Source organism: Meles meles, chromosome 1 (assembly GCF_922984935.1).
Source record: "Meles meles chromosome 1, mMelMel3.1 paternal haplotype, whole genome shotgun sequence".
Taxonomy (NCBI): Eukaryota; Metazoa; Chordata; class Mammalia; order Carnivora; family Mustelidae; genus Meles; species Meles meles.
The window spans coordinates 119,227,937-119,248,964 of NC_060066.1; the positions used below are offsets into that span (position 1 = coordinate 119,227,937).

At 38.7% G+C, this 21,028-nt stretch overlaps 1 protein-coding gene across 1 annotated transcript in view; it reads right to left on the minus strand.

The window, feature by feature from the left end:
* The window catches only part of CAPZA1 (capping actin protein of muscle Z-line subunit alpha 1), a 49,045-nt gene extending 28,049 nt beyond the window's left edge, over positions 1–20,996 (minus strand). The window contains exon 1 of the mRNA XM_046004041.1: positions 20,871–20,996. Coding sequence (XP_045859997.1) covers positions 20,871–20,909 — 39 coding nt within the window. The 5' untranslated portion in view covers positions 20,910–20,996. The remainder of the gene's footprint in view (positions 1–20,870) is intronic.
* Positions 20,997–21,028: the final 32 nt, after the last annotated feature.

Sequence of the window (21,028 nt, forward strand, 5' to 3'; positions counted from 1 at the left end):
TTCACACAATTTAAATTTTTTGCTGACCCAATCAAATTAAGGCTACCATCAAAGTCAAAACATTCTTAAGCAGGAAAAAGAATTTCAGGAGTCTTGAAAATAAGGCTGGGAACTGAGTAGAAAATAAGAAAAAGACTAAAAACACTTTACAATTTTAGGTTTATACAGAAGAGATCTTATATGACTATACTCTTATTCGAAGAATAAAAGAAAAGCTGTCCCATGGACAAACTTATTTCTTCATCAAGAAAGATCTACTGATTGTGGAACAAGGCAGACCAGAAACCTGGATTCTAATTACTAGCTGTGTCAGCCCATTAACTAACTGGATTTGTGATTCTAGAAACACTAGAATCTAACTAACCTTTTTTTGGTCCTGAATTTCCTCATTATAATCCAACTCCTAAAAAAGAGATGAGAATATCTGCAAAATTTCTTTGAGCTACAAAACTCTGATTTTTTAAGACTTAGAAAACAAAACCTGTATGTGTGTGGAAGCAGAGGCAGGAATCCATACCACATACCTTAAAATATTCTATGTACATAAAATTTGAGAACCCTGTCATGACAGGTTAATTACAGATAATGTATTATTTTTCTGGGATGAAAACTGATGGAGATTAAGAAGAAATACTCCATAAAGCTCTTACATTAACTAACAATAAGAGCAGCTCTAATTAGGAAATAAGAAATGCTGCTCAACTCATGAAAATTACACTACACAGGACTAACAGTTCCCATATGGATTGCCAACTGTGTATATTTGCATTGGCCTGTGCAGTTAATCATATTTCTGTCCTCATCAACTGTTGCTGTCAATCACTCATTTGAGAAATCAGTAAACCTACTTTGACAGCAAACTATTTTTTAGTCTATTTGTGGCAAATCTGCTTAGTGGCTGTGGTCTATCCCACTTCTGTCCAGGTGCTTTCCCATAACCCTCACATAGTTGTGAAACTCCCTTCAGTCAAGAAAATTGAAGTGTGTGTAGTTCAAGAACCTGACACATACACAGCAAGTATTAAAGGCCACAGTGAGGCATCAAGAAGATGTAATCAACTATAATCCATATAAGGAGGGGTGGGGTAGCCTTTAAATACAGTGACGTAAGGGGGCGCCTGGATGGCTCAGTGGGATAAATACAGTGACGTATGAGCTGGACTGAAGGATGAGTAATATCAAGGAGGGCATTCCAGTCAGAGGAAACAATATGCATAAACTAAGACAACACTGTACAAAAAACTGAATGTAGATAGTTAAAAGATTTGCAAAATGTAAAATAGTTCTACTTTTCCCACTAATTTTTGTTTTGTTTTGGAAAAGTTTTTTTTTCCCCAGAACAATACCGATCATTTATATTAACATGTAATAATTATGTTTTTAAATGAACTAATGCTTTAAAAATCTCTTAAGTTTTGATATTTAGTAAATAGATATAAGCTACATAAATAAAAACTTGATTCCTAAGAGTGCAAAGGGGTCCTGGGAGCAAAAAAGTCTGAGAAGTGTTCTATCTGTTAACACAGGTTGATGTTTATCATCTGCTGTTGAGTGAAAAAAGTTCACACAATGATGTATTCCTGTTTTATTAAGAGTAAATATATTCACCTACAACTGTAGCTACTAATTTTAATTAGGACTTCCTCTGGTATTACAGGTATTTTTCTTTTCTTTTTGGGCTTATCTCCATATTCAAAAAGCTGTACATGGAATATAAATTACTTGTATGATTAAGAGAACTTTTTTCCTGGAAGTTAGTACTTCTTACTCCCCTTTATCTATTTCACCCATCACTTCATTACTTGTACATTAAAGATAATTTTTAATTTTTCAAAAATCAAAAGAGGAGCATGCCAACATCTCCCATCCAATAAATTAATTTTTTTTAAAGATAAAAGAGGAGCACCTGACTGGCTCAGTCAGTAGAGCATGAGACTCTTTATCTTGGGGTTGTGAATTCGAACCCCACGCTGGGTATGAGATAAAGTCTTTAAAAAAAAAAAAAAGATGAAAGAGGACATAAATAAGATAAAGGCTTTGGAGTGACATCAAAACTGAAAGCAATGGGTCAAGGAAGCTATAGGTCAAGGAAGCTGAAGGACAGAATAACATGAGGCTGGTAAAATGCTGAAAGCAACAAGGAAGGCTTTTCAAAGTCATATTTTGCATATGCTTTTTGACCAGGAGCTTAGCCTTATTCACTTCCTAGCTGCACAGTGCCTAATGCTAGAAAGTACAGGATGGATAATTGGTAAAATGAAGGGATTATGTTGAAAGAGAAAAGTAAACTAAAAGCTTGCTTCCATTTTCTAAAGAAAAAAAAAAAACCACAAAGTGCACAAAAGTCAGAGGAGGAGTATTAAGTAGTAGTATCTGAATTCAGACTTAAGTGCTGAAGAATTATAATTAAAGTGCTGGGAAAAAAAGTAACTGATCCCCATAAATCTGAGAATATCAAGAATAGGAAAAATGGGGGCACCTGGGTGGCTTAAATGGTTAAACGTCTGCCTTTGGCTCAGGTCATGATCTCCAAATCCTGGGATCCAGCCCCATGCCAGGCTCCCAGCTCAGCAGGCAGTCTGCTTCTCCTTCCTCTGCCTCTCCCCACACCCCCTACCCCAGCGCGTTTTTTCTCTCTCAAATGAATACGTAAAATCTTAAAAAAAATAAAAGAATAGGAAAATGTCCAATTACAGAAATGAAAACATCCCCCATTTTTAAATCAAAGCTGGTGAGGGTGGAGACATATATGCAACAGCAAGGGTGAAATTCTAAATGAATGGCTAAAAAGAATGCAGTCGTCATTAAATGCCAAAGGTGGATCCCAAAAACACTGTCATGGTCAATAATACCCATGTTATTTTCTGAGAGTAATTAAAAAAAGGTGGGCTACTTAGTATCAGGTAAGTCTTAGAATTTGCCAGTCTTAGACAACAGACTCTGAAGTGGCAAGGTGATTTCTCACTGTAACAATATCATAAAAATACCTTGAAACAGTAGTTGAAATCTTAATGCTACATTTATATATTCTCTATAAAAATATAAAATCTGCTCCATGGTCTCCAAGGCCCTTCAAAACTTAGTTCCCTCACCCCATCTCCTACTGTCCAGCTCTGAGACCTTATAGCTAGCTACACTACTGCCTCAGGGTGATTACATTTCTTGTTCCTTCTGCCAGAAATACTCTTCTGTCAGAGCATCACTCTTCATTCAAATCTCTGTTCAAATGTCACCTTCTGGGGTGCCTGGGTGGCTCAGGCGTTAAGTGTCTGCTTTTGGCTCAGGTCATAATCCCAGACTCCTGGGATCGAGCCCTGAACTGGTCTCATTGCTTAGCCGAACCCTGCTTGTGTTTTCTCTCTCGCTGTGTCTATCTCTCAAATAAATAAACAGAATCTTAAAAAAAAAAAAAAAAAAGTCACCTTCTGATTTCCTGACTCCTATATATAAATTAGCCACAATACTTTCTGCACTCTTCACAACTGTAGCCCATTTACCTGCTTGTTTTTCAAGGAACCTGTTACCATCACAAGGACACCTGGTGGGCTCAGTCATTAAGCGTCCAACTCTGGATCTCGGCTCAGGTCATCATCTTAGGGCTGTGAGATCAAGTCCCATGTAGAGCTCTGTGCTGGGTGTGGGGCCTGCTTAAGATTCTCTCTTTTCTCTCTGCCTCCCTTCCCCTTCCCTCTCTCTAGGAGAAAAAAAAAAAAAAAAAAAAAAAAGAACTATCCTAATGTTTCTTTCTCAATACCCCCAAAAGCATTCCAAGAACACAGAGCAAACTGCTAATGTAAACTGCCAGCAAACTACTAATGTACAAGGCCAGACAGTGAACATTTTAGAGCTACGTGGGGCACATGGTCTTGGTCCCAACTGTAAACAAATGAGCACAGTATGTTCCAATAAGTTTTTTTTTTTTTAAGATTTTATTTATTTGACAGAGAGAGAGATCACAAGTAGGCAGAGAGGCAGGCAGAGAGAGAGGAGGAAGCAGGCTCCCTGCGGAGCAGAGAGCCCGAAGCAGGGCTCGATCCCAGGACCCTGAGATCATGACCTGAGCCGAAGGCAGCGGCTAAATCCACTGAGCCACCCAGGCGCCCCTGTTCCAATAAGTTTTATTCATTTTTAACTGAGGTACTATTGGGAAATAAAGTTATAAGATATTTAAAGTGTAAGATGTGATTTAATAAATGTATACATTATAAAGGATTACTGCCACTGAGCTAATTTTTAAGAAAATTTATTTATTCATTTGAGAGAGAGCAAGCGAGTATAAGCAAAGGGAGCAGCAGACAGAGGGTGATGGAGAAGCAGCCCCTCCTCCACCCCCCTTTAATAGAGCAGGCCTGCTTATCCTAGGACTCGGAGATCAGAACCTAAGCTGAAGGCAGAGCCCCAACCAACCAAGACATCCACCCAGGTCACCTGCTAATTATTTCTTAAAAGATTTTATGTATTTATTTGACAGAGAGAGAGAGAGAATGAGTAGGAGAGCAGACGCAGGGAGACTGAGAAGCAGACCCCCCCCGTCAAGCAGGAAGGCAGACCCTGGGCTCCGTATCAGGACCCCAGGATCATGATCAGGTGCTTAACAGACTGAGCCACCCAGGTACCTCCACCTCCACTGAGCTAATTAAAACATTATTTTGGATCCTCTAATTTATATTTCATGTAATTTTCCCATGTCATGAAATATTCTTCTTCTGATTTTTCCCCCTAACCATTCAGAAAACATTAGCATGTAGTCTATATAAAAACATATAGGGGATCAGATTGGCCAAGCCCCGGCACAGACCATAAGAACTCATTACGTTTGTTCCTTGCTGTATATCCAGAACTGAGACCTGGCACATGCTAGGAATGTAAATGAATGACTACTATTTTGTTGTTTACAAAACTCTTTTATAACCAGCTTCTCTTCTGATCTTAAAACAGCTTGTTTAAGAAGGCAGGCAAGAGACACTTATCCCCACTATAAAAGGAACAGGTTCAGAATTTAAGGGCCTTGTCCAAGGTCACATACCTATACAGAGGTGGACCTGCAAATGGACAATCAACTGTACTATGCAGTAGTAACAGGTATTAAAATTCAGAAGGATTGTCTTTAGCATGGTATCCCATGGATTTAGCCTAGTCCTTTTAGAATTTTTTTTTTTTTAAATCAGGAAATGAGTCAGAGCCTTGCTTATGAAAGCTATAGTTGAAATAAAGTTAGGAGGGATAAATACAATGATAAATAACTCTAAAAGTCAGTATTATCTAGGGCACTTGGGTAGCTCAGTTGGCTAAGTGACTGCCTTTGGCTCAGGTCATGATCCTGGAGTCCCGGGATTGAGTCCCGCATCTTGCTTCTCCCTCTGACCCTCCCTCTTCTCATGCTCTCTCTCTTCCTGATTCTCTCTCTCAAATAAATAAATAAAATCTTTAAAAAAAAAATCAGTATTATCCAGCTTTAAAACTTCGTCAAAACTAATGAGATGAAGGGCACTTGGCTGGCTCAGTTAGTTAACCACCTGCCTTCAGGTTAGGTCATGATCCCAGGGTCCTGGGACAGAGTCCCACTTTGGGCTCCCTGCTCAACAGGGAGTCTGCTTCTCTCTCTACCCCTCCCCACTGCTTGTGATCACTCATTCTCTCTCAAATAAATAAATAAATAAATAAAAACAAGATGAAATTTGGTAGAGGTAAACCAAATCAGTGGCAGAAGTAAAAAGGGAAAGTGAAATGGCTAAGTAGTTAGAGATCGCAAAAATATTTTGGGGACAATGCAAATGAGGGATGACACTTTTATTTTTATTCTTATTTTATTATTTATTTGACAGAGATCACAAGTAGGCAGAGAGGCAGGCAGAGAGAGAGGAGGAAGCAGGCTCCCCGCGGAGCAGAGAGCCCGATGTGGGTCTCGATCCCAGGATCCTGGGATCATGACCTGAGCTGAAGACAGAGGCTTTATCCCACTGAGCCACCCAGGTGTCCCGAGGGATGACACTTTTAAAAACAGTGATTTAATCAATCATTCGTAAGACTGGGGTAGGGAAAGAAAAGTTGAAAGCAGGTATATCAGGGCACCTGGGTGGCTGAGCTAGTTAAGCATCTGCCTTCCGCTCAGGTCATGATTCCAGGATCCCAGGATCCAGCCCAGCCATCAGGCTCTCTGCTTAGTGGGGAATCCGCTTCCCCCTCTCCCTCTGCTTGTGCTCTCCTACTTGCTCACTCTCTATCAAATAAATAAAATTGATTTTTCTAAAGAAAGCATATATCCTACAGAGGCATGTCATTCCCAGCCTAGCAAAGAATCACTGTTATGAAGGTTCTGGGGGAACAAAAACTTAACTGCTGCTTTAAAAAAAAAACCAAAAACAGGGGCGCCTGGGTGGCTCAGTGGGTTAAGCCTCCGCCTTCAGCTCAGGTCATGATCTCAGGGTCCTGGGATTGAGCCCCACATCGGGCTTTCCGCTCAGCCGGGAGCCTGCTTCCTCCTCTCTCTCTCTGCCTGTCTCTCTGCCTACTTGTGATCTCTGTCAAATAAATAAATAAAATCTTTAAAAAAAAAAAACAAAAAACAAAAACAAAGCTTTTAAAATAAATCCCTGTTCCATAAAGTAATAGTTTCACTGCACATAGCAGTCATCTGCAGTGAAGGATATAACTCCCCGTATATTTATTTTGTACAATATTTTAACCAATTTCTACACCAAATGGGGGGCTCAAACCTACAACCTGAAGATCAGTGGTCACACAATCCACCAACTGAGCCAACCAGGTGCCCCTCCATGTACACTTATTTTTAAGTTTTTAAAAAAATATTTATTTTTATTTATGTTTTTAGAGTGGGGCAGGGGCAGAGGGAAAGGGAAAGAGATTCTTTTTTTTTTTTTTTTTTAAATTTTTTTTTATTTACTTATTTTGACAGAGAGAGATCACAAGTAGGCAGAGAGGCAGGCAGAGAAGCAGGCAGAGAGAGAGGGAAGCAGGCTTGCTGCTGAGCAGAGAGCCCGATGCGGGACTCGATCCCAGGACCCTGAGATCATGACCTGAGCCGAAGGCAGCGGCTTTAACCACTGAGCCACCCAGGCGCCCCAGGGAAAGAGATTCTTAAGCAGGCTCAGTTTCACAACCCCAAGATGATGACCTGAAGTCAAGAGTCACATGCTCCACAGACTGAGCCAGCCAGGTGCCTGCACATATATTTTGAAGGGAGAATAACTCAAGTCTCATACACAATTCCATCCCTTCATATACTTAAATGCTGCAATAATGTTAATTTCACGGAATCCAGTGTACTACGTTTCTAACCTAAAAAGGGAGAATTTAGACTAAGTATCAGAGATAAGTTTTCCTAGATTTTCTAGAGATAAGTTTTCCTCCCATTCTTCTTATCTTTTCACCTCTCCAAAAGGGGGAAATAAAGAAAAATACCTAATCCTTGCAAGATTTAAAATTTCATTATTATATTATTAATACCTGTAATGAAAGTTTAAACATCAAACCGATTAATATACCTTATTGTTCCCCAGAAACTGCTAATTTTGTTAATTTTCAAATACTATAGTAAGAAGCTTTAGAAAATATATTAAGACACTTAGAAAATTTATGAAACTTGGTTTTTAGCTTATTAAATAATCTTTTAATAACAGATCCACATATTTCAACAGTACATCTTCATAACTGATTTAAAAATGATTTTCTTGACAATCGCATAAAACAGGACTCGAGTATTTAACAACTGCAGCTCTGTTTGAATGTTAGTGGATAACTCTGTACAGGCAAGGAAGAAATTTTCCCCTAGATAGCCCCATTCTATTACCAGGAAAGCCCAGGCCCGTTTATACAGCCCAAACTTTGAATACTTCAGGAGCCAAATCTCTGCCAGCTTGTTCCTCTGGTGTCTACCAAAATCTTGACCTCCCTCATTAGACTACTGTGTGTATTAAAGACTTTGCTTCTGAGATTGACTTACACTGTCCTTGAAAGTTTTGCTTCTCCACTTATCTTTGCCCGTCTGAACCCTTCCTATCTTTAAAAGTTGGGTTCTTCTGTTTCTTTCCAAGAAGTACTCCAAGTACTTACAGTTTCAAGATCCTCTACCATACTATACCATACTTTGTTTGAACATTTATTATAGCATCCAAAATATAATTGCTATGATAATTAGTTCTATAGATACTATTCTGTCTCCCAAAACTAAAGTTTTCTTTGAAAACTGCCTTGCTTTCCTTTTCTATAACTATACAAAGTCCAACAAAGTAAAGAACACATAGAAGGCAATTACTAAATGTTTACAAAAATTCTTCTGAGTAACAGGATTCTATGGAAATCTTAGCTTTTCAGATTACTATGGGATACTATGGTAAACTGGAAAGATTACAGGCTCTGGAGTTGGAGACAGACCTGGATTTGAAAGTCAGTCACTTAATGTCTTTAAATCATATCCTCACCCTAAAGCGGGATAGTATCTACTTTCAATTGTTATGAAATTAAAGAAGATATAATATTTGTTGTCAGCAGAATATTTAAAATATAGGGGCACCTGGCTGGCTCAGTTGGTGGAGCATGCAACTCTTGATTTCGGGGTTGTGGGTTTAAGCCCTATGTCAGGTGTAGAAATTACTTAAAAATAAAATCTTAAAAAAAATAAAATAGGCATAATAAATGTCAGCTATTGTTAACTGGTCCCAGGCAGACAATTGTTGCTTCAAATTACTAAACTGAACAAACTCTTCAAAGTATTAAGAAAACACTTTCTCTTTTCTAGAAATTCTTTGGATCCTAGTCACCTTATATTCCCCATCATTAGTCTTTATCAAAAACTATAAACATCAGCAAACTTTTTACTGACCAAAATTCTCCACAATGTCTCCGCTTCACTTCCCTTTAAAGTAGTAACACATCTTCCAAAGTTTACTTATGCTTTCAACTAGGCTAGGCTTAAAAAAGAGTAGTAACCAATTGTACTTTTATAAATGTTTATTTTCCTTACTTTTATTCTACAGCATTCCAGAAATATTCAAGGATTAATAACCAAATTTCTCCTCCTGAAAGAGATGTACCTTCTTCTTTTTTTTTTTTTTTAAAGATTTTATTTATTTGACAGACAGAGATCACAAGTTGGCAGAGAGGCAGGCAGAGAGAGGGGGAAGCAGGCTCCCTGCTGAGCAGAGAGCTCTGATGCAGGGCTCTATCCTGATGTACCTTATTCTTATCCACTTAAGAGAGTAAGTTCTGTTTCTATGGAATTCAATGCTATTTCCTAAGGTGTTTTTTTTTTTCCTGTTTGAAGATATTTAGATGTTGTGTTTTTCAGGCTTTACTTTTTTTTTTTTTTAAGATTTTCTTTATTTATTTGAGAAAGAGACTGAGTGAACAAGAGAGCAGGAGCCTCCTCCATTATTAACATCCCCACCAGAGTAGTTTGTTAGTTCATTTCATGAACTTAGGCTGATACGTCATTATCATCCAAGGCCCAGGGTTTACATTAGGGTTCATTCTTTGTGTTTTACATTCTATGGATCTGGACAAATGTATGACATGCATCTACCATTATAGTATCACAGAGAGTACTTTCATCACCTTAAAAATTCACTGTGCTCTGCCTACTCTTCCCTCCCACTAGCATGGTACATTATTATTATTATTTTTTAAAGATTTATTTGAAACAGTGAGAGTGTGAGAGCAGGAGCAGGGAGAGGGGAGTGTGATGCAGAAGGAGAAACAGACTCCCCACTGAGTAAGGAGCCCAATGGGAAGATCCATCCCAGGACCTGAGCCAAAGGCAGATGTTTAACTGACTGAGCCATCCAGGTGCCCACTAGCCACCCCCCAATATTATTTTGACAAGAAAAAAAATTTTTTTTAAACATACATTGCCTTAATGTGGTTCAATTCTTCATTGATTCTAAAGCTTTCAATATATCAACAATAAACTGTCTGGGGCAATAATTTAATAGGCAAGTTCTAAGCTGTTGACATGTATATATGATGGTATCAAAGCTGCAGAATTCCAGCTTCAGCGCCTTTATCAAATAAACAAAATCCCTCCTGGCTGAGGGTTCTCAGAGGCTAGTGAGAATTTAATTTGGGGCTGTAATTCTAGAAAAAAATATATATTCTCAGTGATCTCTAGACCAAATGGAATATTGGTTTCACTAAATAAAACTTACTGTTAGCTGTTTTTTAAAATTTCAAATAAATATTATTTTCCTAGTTTAGAACTAGAGACACTATAAAGGCTCAGAGTGTACTTGGAAATAAAAATTTAGCTATGTACAGTTTATCATTATCAGTAAGGGCAAGGCTTAAAAGCACAAAATATCTTTTTTTTTCTTTTTTTTAGATTTTATTTAGGGGTGCCTGGGTGGCTCAGTGGGTTAAGCCTCTGCCTTCAGCTCAGGTCATGATCCCAGGGTCCTGGGATTGAGCCCCACACTGGGCTCTCTGCTTAGCAGGGAGCCTGCTTCCCCCACTCTCTCTCTACCTGCCTCTCTGACTACTTATGATCTCTGTCAAATAAATAAATAAAATCTTAAAAAAAAAAAAGATTTTATTTATTTGACAGAGAGAGAGAGATCACAAGTAGGCAGTCGAGGGGGGAGGGGGAGCAGGCTCCCTGCTGAGCAGAGAGCCCGATGCAGGGGACAATCCCAGGACCCTGAAATCATGACCTGAGCAGAAGGCAGAGGCTTAACCCACTGAGCCACCCAAGCGCCCCCAAGGCACAAAAGGTCTTAAATTAGGATAGACACTATAAAAAACAAATGATGGGATGTCCATCATTTAAAAGCCACAAAATGGCTTTTAAAAGCCATTTGAAAGTAGTTCTTAGAAACCATTTTCTCTATAGCAACCAATTTTAAGTTTGTCAGATACAGACAATAGGTAAGGAAAGCAGGCAAGTTTGTCTTAAGTAGAACAATTTCATTCACTCATTCATTCATGGAAGATTTAATTGGCTTTATTAAATGATTCATGAATTGGGCAGCATTCCATCTAGCAAACAGAAAGGACTTCCCAACAATTTCATTTTTAAAACTCTATCAACTCTAAAGAATAATTGCTTGAAAATTTATTAAAGTAATTACATAACACACATGGAAGTATCAAAGTCTCTCCTTGACCAAATGTTAGGCTCCTCTGAGCTCTCTCCTCAGTTAGGCCTTGATCTTGGCTCCATCCTATCTAGGACCTGCATAACCCAATCGTATCAAGAATCCTGTTGTCAGTCTAGTGAGAATTCCCCCACTTCTGATATCTGATCAAGCTGCTTATCCCCCACCTTTGAAGTATAAGTCCTCAATCTGCCTTTAATAAGAATCCTGTTAGAGCTGTTTAGCAAGAATCCCTCTACCCTTGATGTGTCCTCTTAGTAATTTTCTATCACCGACCCCCTCACTCTGCTTGATGGCTATAGCTCCCCAGCTGTTTTTGCCTTATTTGGAGCTGAGCTCTAGCTCTCTCCCCTAATGCAAAAATCCTGAATAAAGTCTTCTTATTTTAACAAGTGTCAGAATAATTTTTCTTTAACAGGGTCATGGTTGTATTTTATGTCACCTAGTATAACAGTATACAAACATGACATATTTAAGCATAAAACTTATAATAGACACAAAAAATCAGCTCTTGTCTATTTTATTTTCCCAACCATTCCCTTATAACTTCTCTATGTACCAAGTTAGAAGGAAATCATCCCTTCATTCTCATTCTGGACTCTAATATAAAACCTCAGAATGTTGGTAAAAAGATTTCCAAGTATAAGTCTTAAGTGTTCATTTAGAACTTCAAAGTCAGTGGTGAGCCATAAGACATCAACTACTGAACAGAAAAAAAAAAAAAATAAGTACTGGCTCAATCTCAGTGAACCCTTAAAAAATATCTTACCTTAAATGCAAAATAGCATTGATATTCATACGGAATGAGGTAAAAGACCCTATTTATTTTTTTTAAAGATTTTATTTATTTGACACAGAGAGAGTGCGAGCGCGAGCACAAGCAGATGAGCAAGCAGAGCAGCAGGTAGAGGGAGAGGGAGAAGCAGGCTCCCTGCTCAGCAGGAAGCCCAGGTTGGGGCTGGATCCCAGGACCCTGGGATCACGACCTGAGCAGAAGGCAGATGTTTAACTGAGCCACCCAGGTGCCCCAAGACTCTATTTGTTTTAATTAGAGGATCTAAATGTCTAGATCAAGAAATGAGGAAGTAGGGGTGCCTGGGTGGCTCAGTGGGTTAAGCATCTGCCTTCAGCTCAGGTTATGATCCTGGGGTTCTGGGATCGAGCCCCACATCAGGCTCTCTGCTTGGCAGGGAGCCTGCTTCCTTCTCTCTCTCTGTCTGCCTACTTGTGATCTGTCTCTCTCTCTGTCAAATAAATAAAAAATCTTAAAAAAAAAAAAAGAACTGAGGAAGTAGAAAAGTCAGATATGTACTAATGAGTCAGAATAAAAGATAAGAATGAGTGAAAAGATCATGTAAGCAACCTGCTGCTTAAAATGTACACACTCTCACCATCTATTCTAGGTGACTGGGCAGACAGGTAAAAGATTCCAAGTGCCAGATATATAATGGGCATTGTTTTGGAAATAGGAAGACCCAGTTACGAAACTAGGGAAAATTCCACACTAAACACCTTGAGATGCAGATGCTGAGAGCAATGACCAAAGTCCAAAAGGGTAGCGTTCAGTGGTGAAAACCTCTGCTACACAGAAACAAAAGCTTCTGACATTAAGATCTACTGCACAACTGGCGTGTCATGGCATTCTAACTCAAAGTTACAGCTTTTTACCAATTTTAATTTTTCTTCAAAACCTTTTCTTCAAAACCAGACGTGGTTTCACATGCTGGCTTTAACATTTAATTACTTAGGTCTTTGTTTCTTCATTTGTATATATAATACCTGCTCATATCTAGGATTGTTTTAAGAATCCAATGAGGTGACCTGAGAGACTTACACATAGCAAATACTTAACTTTCTTTACCTAAGTAAATGCCTAGATATTACTGAATTTTGAGTAACATGTTTTCTTTGAAGTTCAGATCTCTGTGAAAAAATAGTGAACGGGGCGCCGGGTAGCTCAGTCAGTTAAGCGTCTGCCTTCAGCTCAAGTCATGATCTCAGGGTCCTGGGGTCAAACGCCTGCTCAGCAGGGAATCTTCTCCCTCTCCCTTTGCCCCCGAACCCCCACTCATGTGATCTCACTCTCTTGCTCTCTCTCGTTCTCAAATAAAGTCTTTAAAAAAAAAAAAAAAAAGAATAGGACAAGAGGCCAACGAATCCCCTTTTGCCTTAAGCTGATGGTTCTGAACTTTTGCTATATGTTAGGACACCCTGAAGAACTTTAAAAATACTGATGCTTAGGTTTCAACCACAGACATTCTGAGGTAACAGATATAGGGTAGAGCTTGGGCATTAAGATTTTTTTTTTTTTAACTGTATATAGTCAGAACCTTGGCTTTTTAAATTTTTTATACTTTACCACTGTTAGCAAAAGAATTTATACAAATAATACCCCTCAGTAAAGATCTATCAATCATTTAAAAATAACTAATTCAAAGCCAAACTACTAGTACAAATACAGAGCACAGAATTTAAGAGGAAAGGGGAGATGGATATGGGCTGAGTTGGTGAAAGACTACCGTAAGGAAGTGGAAGGTGGGTCTAAATTGAGCTCTCCAAAGTGTTTTAGATTGTAGGGGCAGGAAAGGAGGAGGGCGTTACAAATGAGGAAACTGTAGGATTGACAAAAGGTGGGGGGAAAACAGCCTCTTGTAAGCAGACTAGTCTCGTAGGAACAGAGGGTTTATTTGGAGATAAAAAAAGAGAAGAGTAAAATAAGATGAGTCAGAACGCAGTAGTTTTGCTAAGATGAAGTATGGTTTTATTCTGTAGGTAATGGAGAAATGCTGAAACTTTTCTGAGTGGGACGCTCCATTAATAAAATTAAACTGTTAGTAATATGGAAGTATTGGAATCCTTAATATGTCTTCATAAAACCTGGAAATCAGTATGTCCTCTAAGGGCTTTGAAATCAAGACAGAGGCTATTATTGGTCAGATTCATTCATTCATTCATTCAACAAATACCTGACAGCATACTATTTGTCAAGCACTGTTTTAAGCAGTGGAGACTCACCAGTGTATGGTACTTGTGGACCTTACACTCAAATGGAGAAACAACAGATAACATTAAATAAACTACATGGTATGAAAGCCATTGATAAACGCTAAGGAATAAAAAATAAAGGAAGGTAAGGGGATAATGAAATGTTAGGATATGGAAATATACAGAGTGACCAGAGAAGATTTCATTGAGAAGGTGACTTCTGATGAAAGAGCTGAAGGAAGTAAGGACACAAAAGGAAGAGAACTCCAGCGCACAGAGGAAACTCAAAGACTCTTTTAGGTGAGAATGTGTGGCTAGAACAGGGAGGACCAGTGGAAAATAGGTAGGAGGTGAGGTCAGAGAGGTAAGTGGTAAAGACATAGGGACCTGGGCGCCTGGGTGGCTCAGTGGGCTAAGTTGCTGCCTTCGGCTCAGGTCATGATCTCAGGGTCCTGAGATCGAGTCCCGCATCGGGCTCTCTGCTCAGCAGGGAGCCCGCTTCCTCCTCTCTCTCTCTCTGCCTGCCTCTCTGCCTACTTGTGATCTCTGTCCAAATAAATAAATAAAATCTTTAAAAAAAAAAAAAAAGACATAGGGACTTGTAGTCAGAATAGGAACTTTTATTCTGAAGACGATGGGAAGCCATTGATTATGAGCAAAAAAGTGACATGTTCTGATTTATATTTTTCTAACCAGATTATTCTGGGTGCTGCACTGAAGATAGCCTGCAGCTGGTGAGGAGGCAAGAGTAGCAGCAGGGACATCAGAGAAAAGACAACTGCAATAACCTCGGTAAGCAATCACAGTGGCTTCTTCCATAGTATTTGGAATAAGGTGTGGTGAGAAACAATCAAATTCTGGGCATATTTTGAAGGCAGAGCCTACAGGATTTGCTAATAGACTATATGTGGATTATGAAAGAAACAAGAATCAAAGATGACACTAAACTTTTTGGCCTGAGCAACTCAAGAGTGAAGATGTCTTTAAGAGGAGAAGGACTGCAGATGCTGTGATATACAGAATTTTAATACTTGAAAATGTAGAGAGAAAAAAAGAGGCTGGAGGCAAAGAGAACAATTAAGAATGTTGTTAAAAATAACTTAAGCATCAGAAAAGGTCCTGAAGACTAACTGGAGAAGGAATGTGGATGGGCGGAATGTTAAGCAAAAAGTACATTTGTCAGCTTGTATATATGCACAGAATAGAAAAGGTATAGAAGAAACTGGTAAGATTGGCTACCTCTCAGGAACTAGATGGCTGGAAAACAGGGTGGGGAGACTTTTACTCATGCTCTGTCCTACATTTTAATTTTGGGCATGTGATTATAACTCATATACATCAAAAATAATTTTCTTAAAAATACTAATGGAAATGGAGGAACAGAATCTAATGACAGGAAGGAAGAACTTACAGAACTGAAATACTAACTGAACGTGAGAGAAGGAGGAAAAAGATGATGCCAAGGTACTGGGACTCTTTTAGTCACAGACGACTAAAAGGGAACAATGGTGGGATGAACTGAAAGGCAAAGGGTGTCAGGAGGTTCTGAGGAAAGGAAAAGGGTAAACAGTTAAGTGCATGTTAAAATTACCACCAATTCAGAAATCCCCAAGTAGTTAAATGGTCTTCAGTATCATGACTAATTTCTCCTATCCAGGGTTTTTATTTTCAGGAGCTGATCCACAAAAGAACTTGAACTTCTTTTTTTTGGCATGAGAGAAATTCATGAGTAGAAAAGTACAAATGATACCTATCTACAGCATGTGCTTTTCTGAGCTCTAAAGGAGAGAACTTAAAGTGGATGAAGGAAGTACTTTTATTAGGGGTTCTGCAAGGCTAGATGTATATATTCATTGTCATATGGGAATGTATAAGGCTTTACAGTTTTATGATATTTACTAGGAAAAATGCTCTTGGAGGGATCTAAGGTTCCCAGCAGTGGCATGGCAGATCACCAGTATTAGTAGCAGATGCTCAGGCACAATGAATGTCCAAAGAAGAACCCAGAGTGTGAGACACATTCCAGAACCCAAGAAATACTAGAGAAATACCCCAGAAATAACTGGGGACAGGAGTAGGGGAAGGGAGCTTGTGCTGAGGAAATACGAGAATGAAGGAAAAGTGTGATTGGTCTTCTTACAAACAGACTGTGCCTCAACTATGTACCTGGTGCTATGCTAGGCACTATATAAAAAGATACAGTTTCAGTTACCAAAGAATTAAGTTTCTTTTTTTTTTTTTAAAGATTTTATTTATTTATTTGACAGAGAGAGATTACAAGTAGGCAGAGAAGCAGACAGAGAGAGAGGGGGAAGCAGGTTCCCTGCTGAGCAGAGAGCCCGATGTGGGGCTTGATCCCAGGACCCCAATCGCAGGACCCCGTGATCATGACCTGAGCCAAAGGCAAAGGCTTTAACCCACTGAGCCACCCAGGCGCCCCAGAATTAAGTTTCTTTATCAGGCAAATGTGCAAAAGCAGACAATGACAGAAACTCCTGAAACATTTTAATGTTTCAATTTTTAAAAGACTGTTCTTCGTAGAGTTTGCAAAGGTTTATTAAACTTTGTTGGTTTACTTTGATTCAATTCTTCTTACCTATTTTACAGGAAAACTGAGACCCACAGAGGTTAAGTGATGTTTCCAAAATCACTGTGGTAGCTAAAAGCTCAGCAGAGAGAGGCCAAATCTCCTGACACTCAGAATCATTCTTTCCTACTACTCACAATATTTCATTTATAATTCATTAATTGGACACCTCTACTCTGGTTTTTCATTCACGGTTACATGGGAAAAACAGTAAAGTGAAAAATGCACAGCTTCTGATTCAGACAAACCTAGGGTCTGAATTTTTCAACAAATTATACCACTTTGCTTAGCATTAAGGCTGATCCTAAATAGGTAGATGTTCTGGAAGAAATTATAATAAACCTTCACTCTTAACCAAAGATTTGGCATCTGAATTTGCACCTACTTATGCTTTATGAGACTACCCAAGCATTTTGTAACAGATTCTATGAATACTACTCAGCAAAGCCAACTGAAAAAAGGGAAGATAAAAGAATGGCAGTACTAATCCTAATTGATGACTTCTTAGAAAATACCTATTGGGAATAAGCTCTAGGGTTTATCCTATGAGGGTAATAAATCATCTGGTAAAATAAAGAGGTAATATATAATTTTAAAAATCCAGTTTAAAAGGATATTTTTTATGAGCTTTAACAGAGCCCTCAAATGTCTGCATCCATTTACATCTCCCACATCACTCCTAAATAATTTTGATAAATGTGTTTCTCAAAAAGTGCCCTAAAGATGATATAATTGTCTAAGCTTAAGGCATATAGATTTCTTTCTTAGTTATGGCATTTTTGAGGTTGTTCACAAATATTCTACTAGTTAATAAGCTGAAGGGAAAAATACGCTAACTGCACTCTCTTTCAGCCTTAAAATTCTTTTTGCAATTATGTTTTTAAAATGCTGAATCATGAAATAAAGGAAACAGACAATGCAAGGAGCCCAAATGAGTAATTTGTCTCATACTTCAAGTTTCCTAATTGTCATACTGGTCTTGTTAAGCATTTGGAACCAAGTAACTGAAGTGTTTAAGTGACTAGAAGACTACAGCTCATTCTCGGAAACTGAACTCGAGGAGAAAACTAAAAGCATTTATTTCTGCAAGTAATTTTACACGTTCAACTTCCTGTTTTATTTAGGCAGCTCATCATGACCATTTCAGGTAACAATGCAGAAGTTAAAAAACCCAACTTCCTCTTTGTAAAGTGATTAAAAACCCTAAGCAGTTACTTATGAGAATGGTTGATCTTACTAGCTTTTATAGAAATACTTGCAAGGAAATCAGAGATTACCAACATCAAATTCACAGATTAAAAAAATATATATATTAAAATATATCCCACATGATGACATAAATGCCTTAAAAAAATCCAAATCCAATGCAGTTGAGAATTTGGTTAAAAAGAACATAAAATGGAAACTTCAGAGTTCCTTCAAGGAAGAATCAATACAAATTACGACTGAAAATAACTTAAAAATTTGTTTGTAATTGTGCCTTGGTTGTGAAAATTTTATAGGACAAGAATCTCTCTTATGGGTTGTTTATAAATGATAAGATATTCAAATCAACTAGTTTTGTTGGAAAAATACTTCAATTCCTGAATTCAGTTAAAAGGAATTAGAAGCTTGGAGGAAAGGGGGCAATGTAGCTATGATGCTAAAGGAGAACTGAAGTAATCTTACAGTCTAGGCACTTTCTTTTTACTTCAGATTTGCAACAGAGAAATATAGTTTAGTTATTGTCTGGAAATAAGAATCCACAAAATTTCAGTAATCTCAAATCATTGGGTTATATGAGACTTCTTAATACCAGCTATTCATAGTTACCCACATAATGAAGAAATGTGGCTAATCTAAAACTGTTTACTGAATATGAAATTCATCAGCATTTTTGGGACAGATTTACTGTACTGATCTTGACATGCTTGCTGTGTCATTATTAATTAAGCAACAAAAGAAGAATCCTGGGAGATAAGAGGAAACTGGTCACAAATTTGCTGTTATGGGGCACCTGGGTGGCTCAGTCATTAAGCTGCTGTCTTTGGCTGAGGTCATGATCCCAGGGTCCTGGGATGGAGCCCCTCATCAGGCTCCCTGCTTGGCAGGAGGCCTGCTTCTTCCTCTCCCACTCCCCCTGCTTGTGTCCCCTCTCTCTGTCCTTCTCGGTCAAATAAAGTCTTTAAAAAAAAATAAAGTGCAGGGGCGCCTGGGTGGCTCAGTGGGTTAAAGCCTTTGCCTTTCGCTCAGGTCATGATCTCAGGGTCCTGGGATTGAGCCCCGCATCGGGCTCTCTGCTTGGCAGGGAGCCTGCTTCCTCCTCTCTCTTTCTCTGCCTGCCTCTCTCCCCACTTGTGATCTCTATCTGTCAAAATAAATAAAATCTTAAAAAAAAAAAATAAAGTGCGAAATACTTTAATAAAAAAATCTGCTGCTATAAAATCAAGACAATGTTATTAAACATTGTCAATAATCAAAGACACCTCAATTTGCACTCTTCTTTTGAAATACGTGTATTACCTTTTCCCAAGTTTAATTAAGAAGGCATTCTACCCTATTGTTAAAGACAAAAACTCAACAATACTGGCAAATGCAGTATTGTTTGGACACCATAAATTTTGAAGTTTATTGTTATTTAAGTGTTTAATGAAATCTTGTTGTAACATATTTTTCCTTAAAACAAGTGGACCATCAGTAGAGCTAACAAATGTTTGGTTATGACGATTTTTACTATAATTTAATTTCATCTGAATCATAACTCTTTGACTTAGACATTTTATTATAGCCTTCTCTTCAGCATAAATTCATATATAAGATGTCCTTTTCTCCTCTACGTTGTACACATGAGAATTTTCAAGAATGAGAAAATTCGATGCTAAAGTATTATTCAATGATTTGTGAATGGTTAGCACATCCTTCAGCATTTCAAAATGACATGGTATATGTAGGTACAACATATCAAATTATCCTGTACTGAGTACTCCTGGATCATAAACAGTTCCTTGTGCCATCCCATTCTCTTTTATTAAAAAAAGAAAGAGCCCAGATACATTTACAGAGCACCCAAGAATGAACATTTTTGTAACAGCCACTGTGGGAAACAAAAGACATAATTCTTGCCCTGCAGTCATCTAGTGAAATCATTCTAATTTCTATAGACGTTAAAATCAGATAGTTACTGAAATGCCTGACGAAGTGTTAAAAAATGTGTACAGCTGTCAGCAAAAAGTTATTCTACCAACGCAGAATATGCTCTTGTATTTAAAACACATTTTAATAAGTAAATATGCAAATTACACACTGACAAATTTAACTATAAAGACATAAACAGTGGAGCATCAAAGAAGGCATGATGCTTTGTCCAGACTTGAATGTGTTAGTATGAAGTTTATATGCTATATAAAAAAACCTTTATAGAGTTAAAAAAAAAATCCGCTGGCTATTCTTGATTTGTTAACAAGAAACGGAAAAACTGTTTTTCAAAAATTACCGTTAATAGGATGTAAGACACAAAGGATGGAGTCATCGCGGGCTTATGTGCATACATGCAATCAATCAATCAAGGGAGTGTCTACAGGGAAAAGTGGTCAAATTCTGAAGCTAACGTCCTGAGGCTTACACATTTATTACTGAGAATCAGTTCAGCCGATAGTAAGTGAGAAAAGAGTGGATGGGCGGACAACACATGCAAACCTCTCCCTGTCGAGGAGTCGTGACAGCAAAATCACTTCCTGAGGAAGGAGGAGCGAAAGGGAAGTTAAGAGGCCATCCTGACCAGGAAGTGACTCGCCCTAAACTAGCCTCAATCGTATCTAAAAATGGGGGGATGGGGAGAGCCCCAACAGTTAAAGGCGGTAAAATAACTGCTTCTTGATACGTCGAGACATCACCATCGCCCCCACTCTTAATTACAGAAAAAAGTCCACAGTCACGATTCAATAAACGAAAGTCTCTTCTCTTGCTTTAAGGTCACTAGGCTGTGCTTCAGGCCCAGGAAGAGAAAAAGAGAGTTGAGGAATGGGGAACTGGGGCCACCGTGAGGCAGACCAAAGCCCCTAAAGAGAGAAAAGTCCCAACTGCAGAGCGTATCCCAGTACAGGCCAAAAGCTTCTTTTTTCTGGGGACACCGCCAGGATTCCCACCGCAGCCAGGTCGGGCCCCTGTTCCCTGTCGCGAGAGGAGGCAAGAGAGAGAGGCGGACCCCTTACCTTCTCCTCATCCGACACCCGGTCCTCAAAGTCGGCCATCTTGGGCTGCTCTGGCCCAGCCCGGCCCCGGCGCGAGGCAGGCCGGGAAGGAAGCTGAGTGATGGAATCACCGCGGGGGCTGTCGGAAGGACCCGCCCGGAAACGCCGACCCAGAGGGC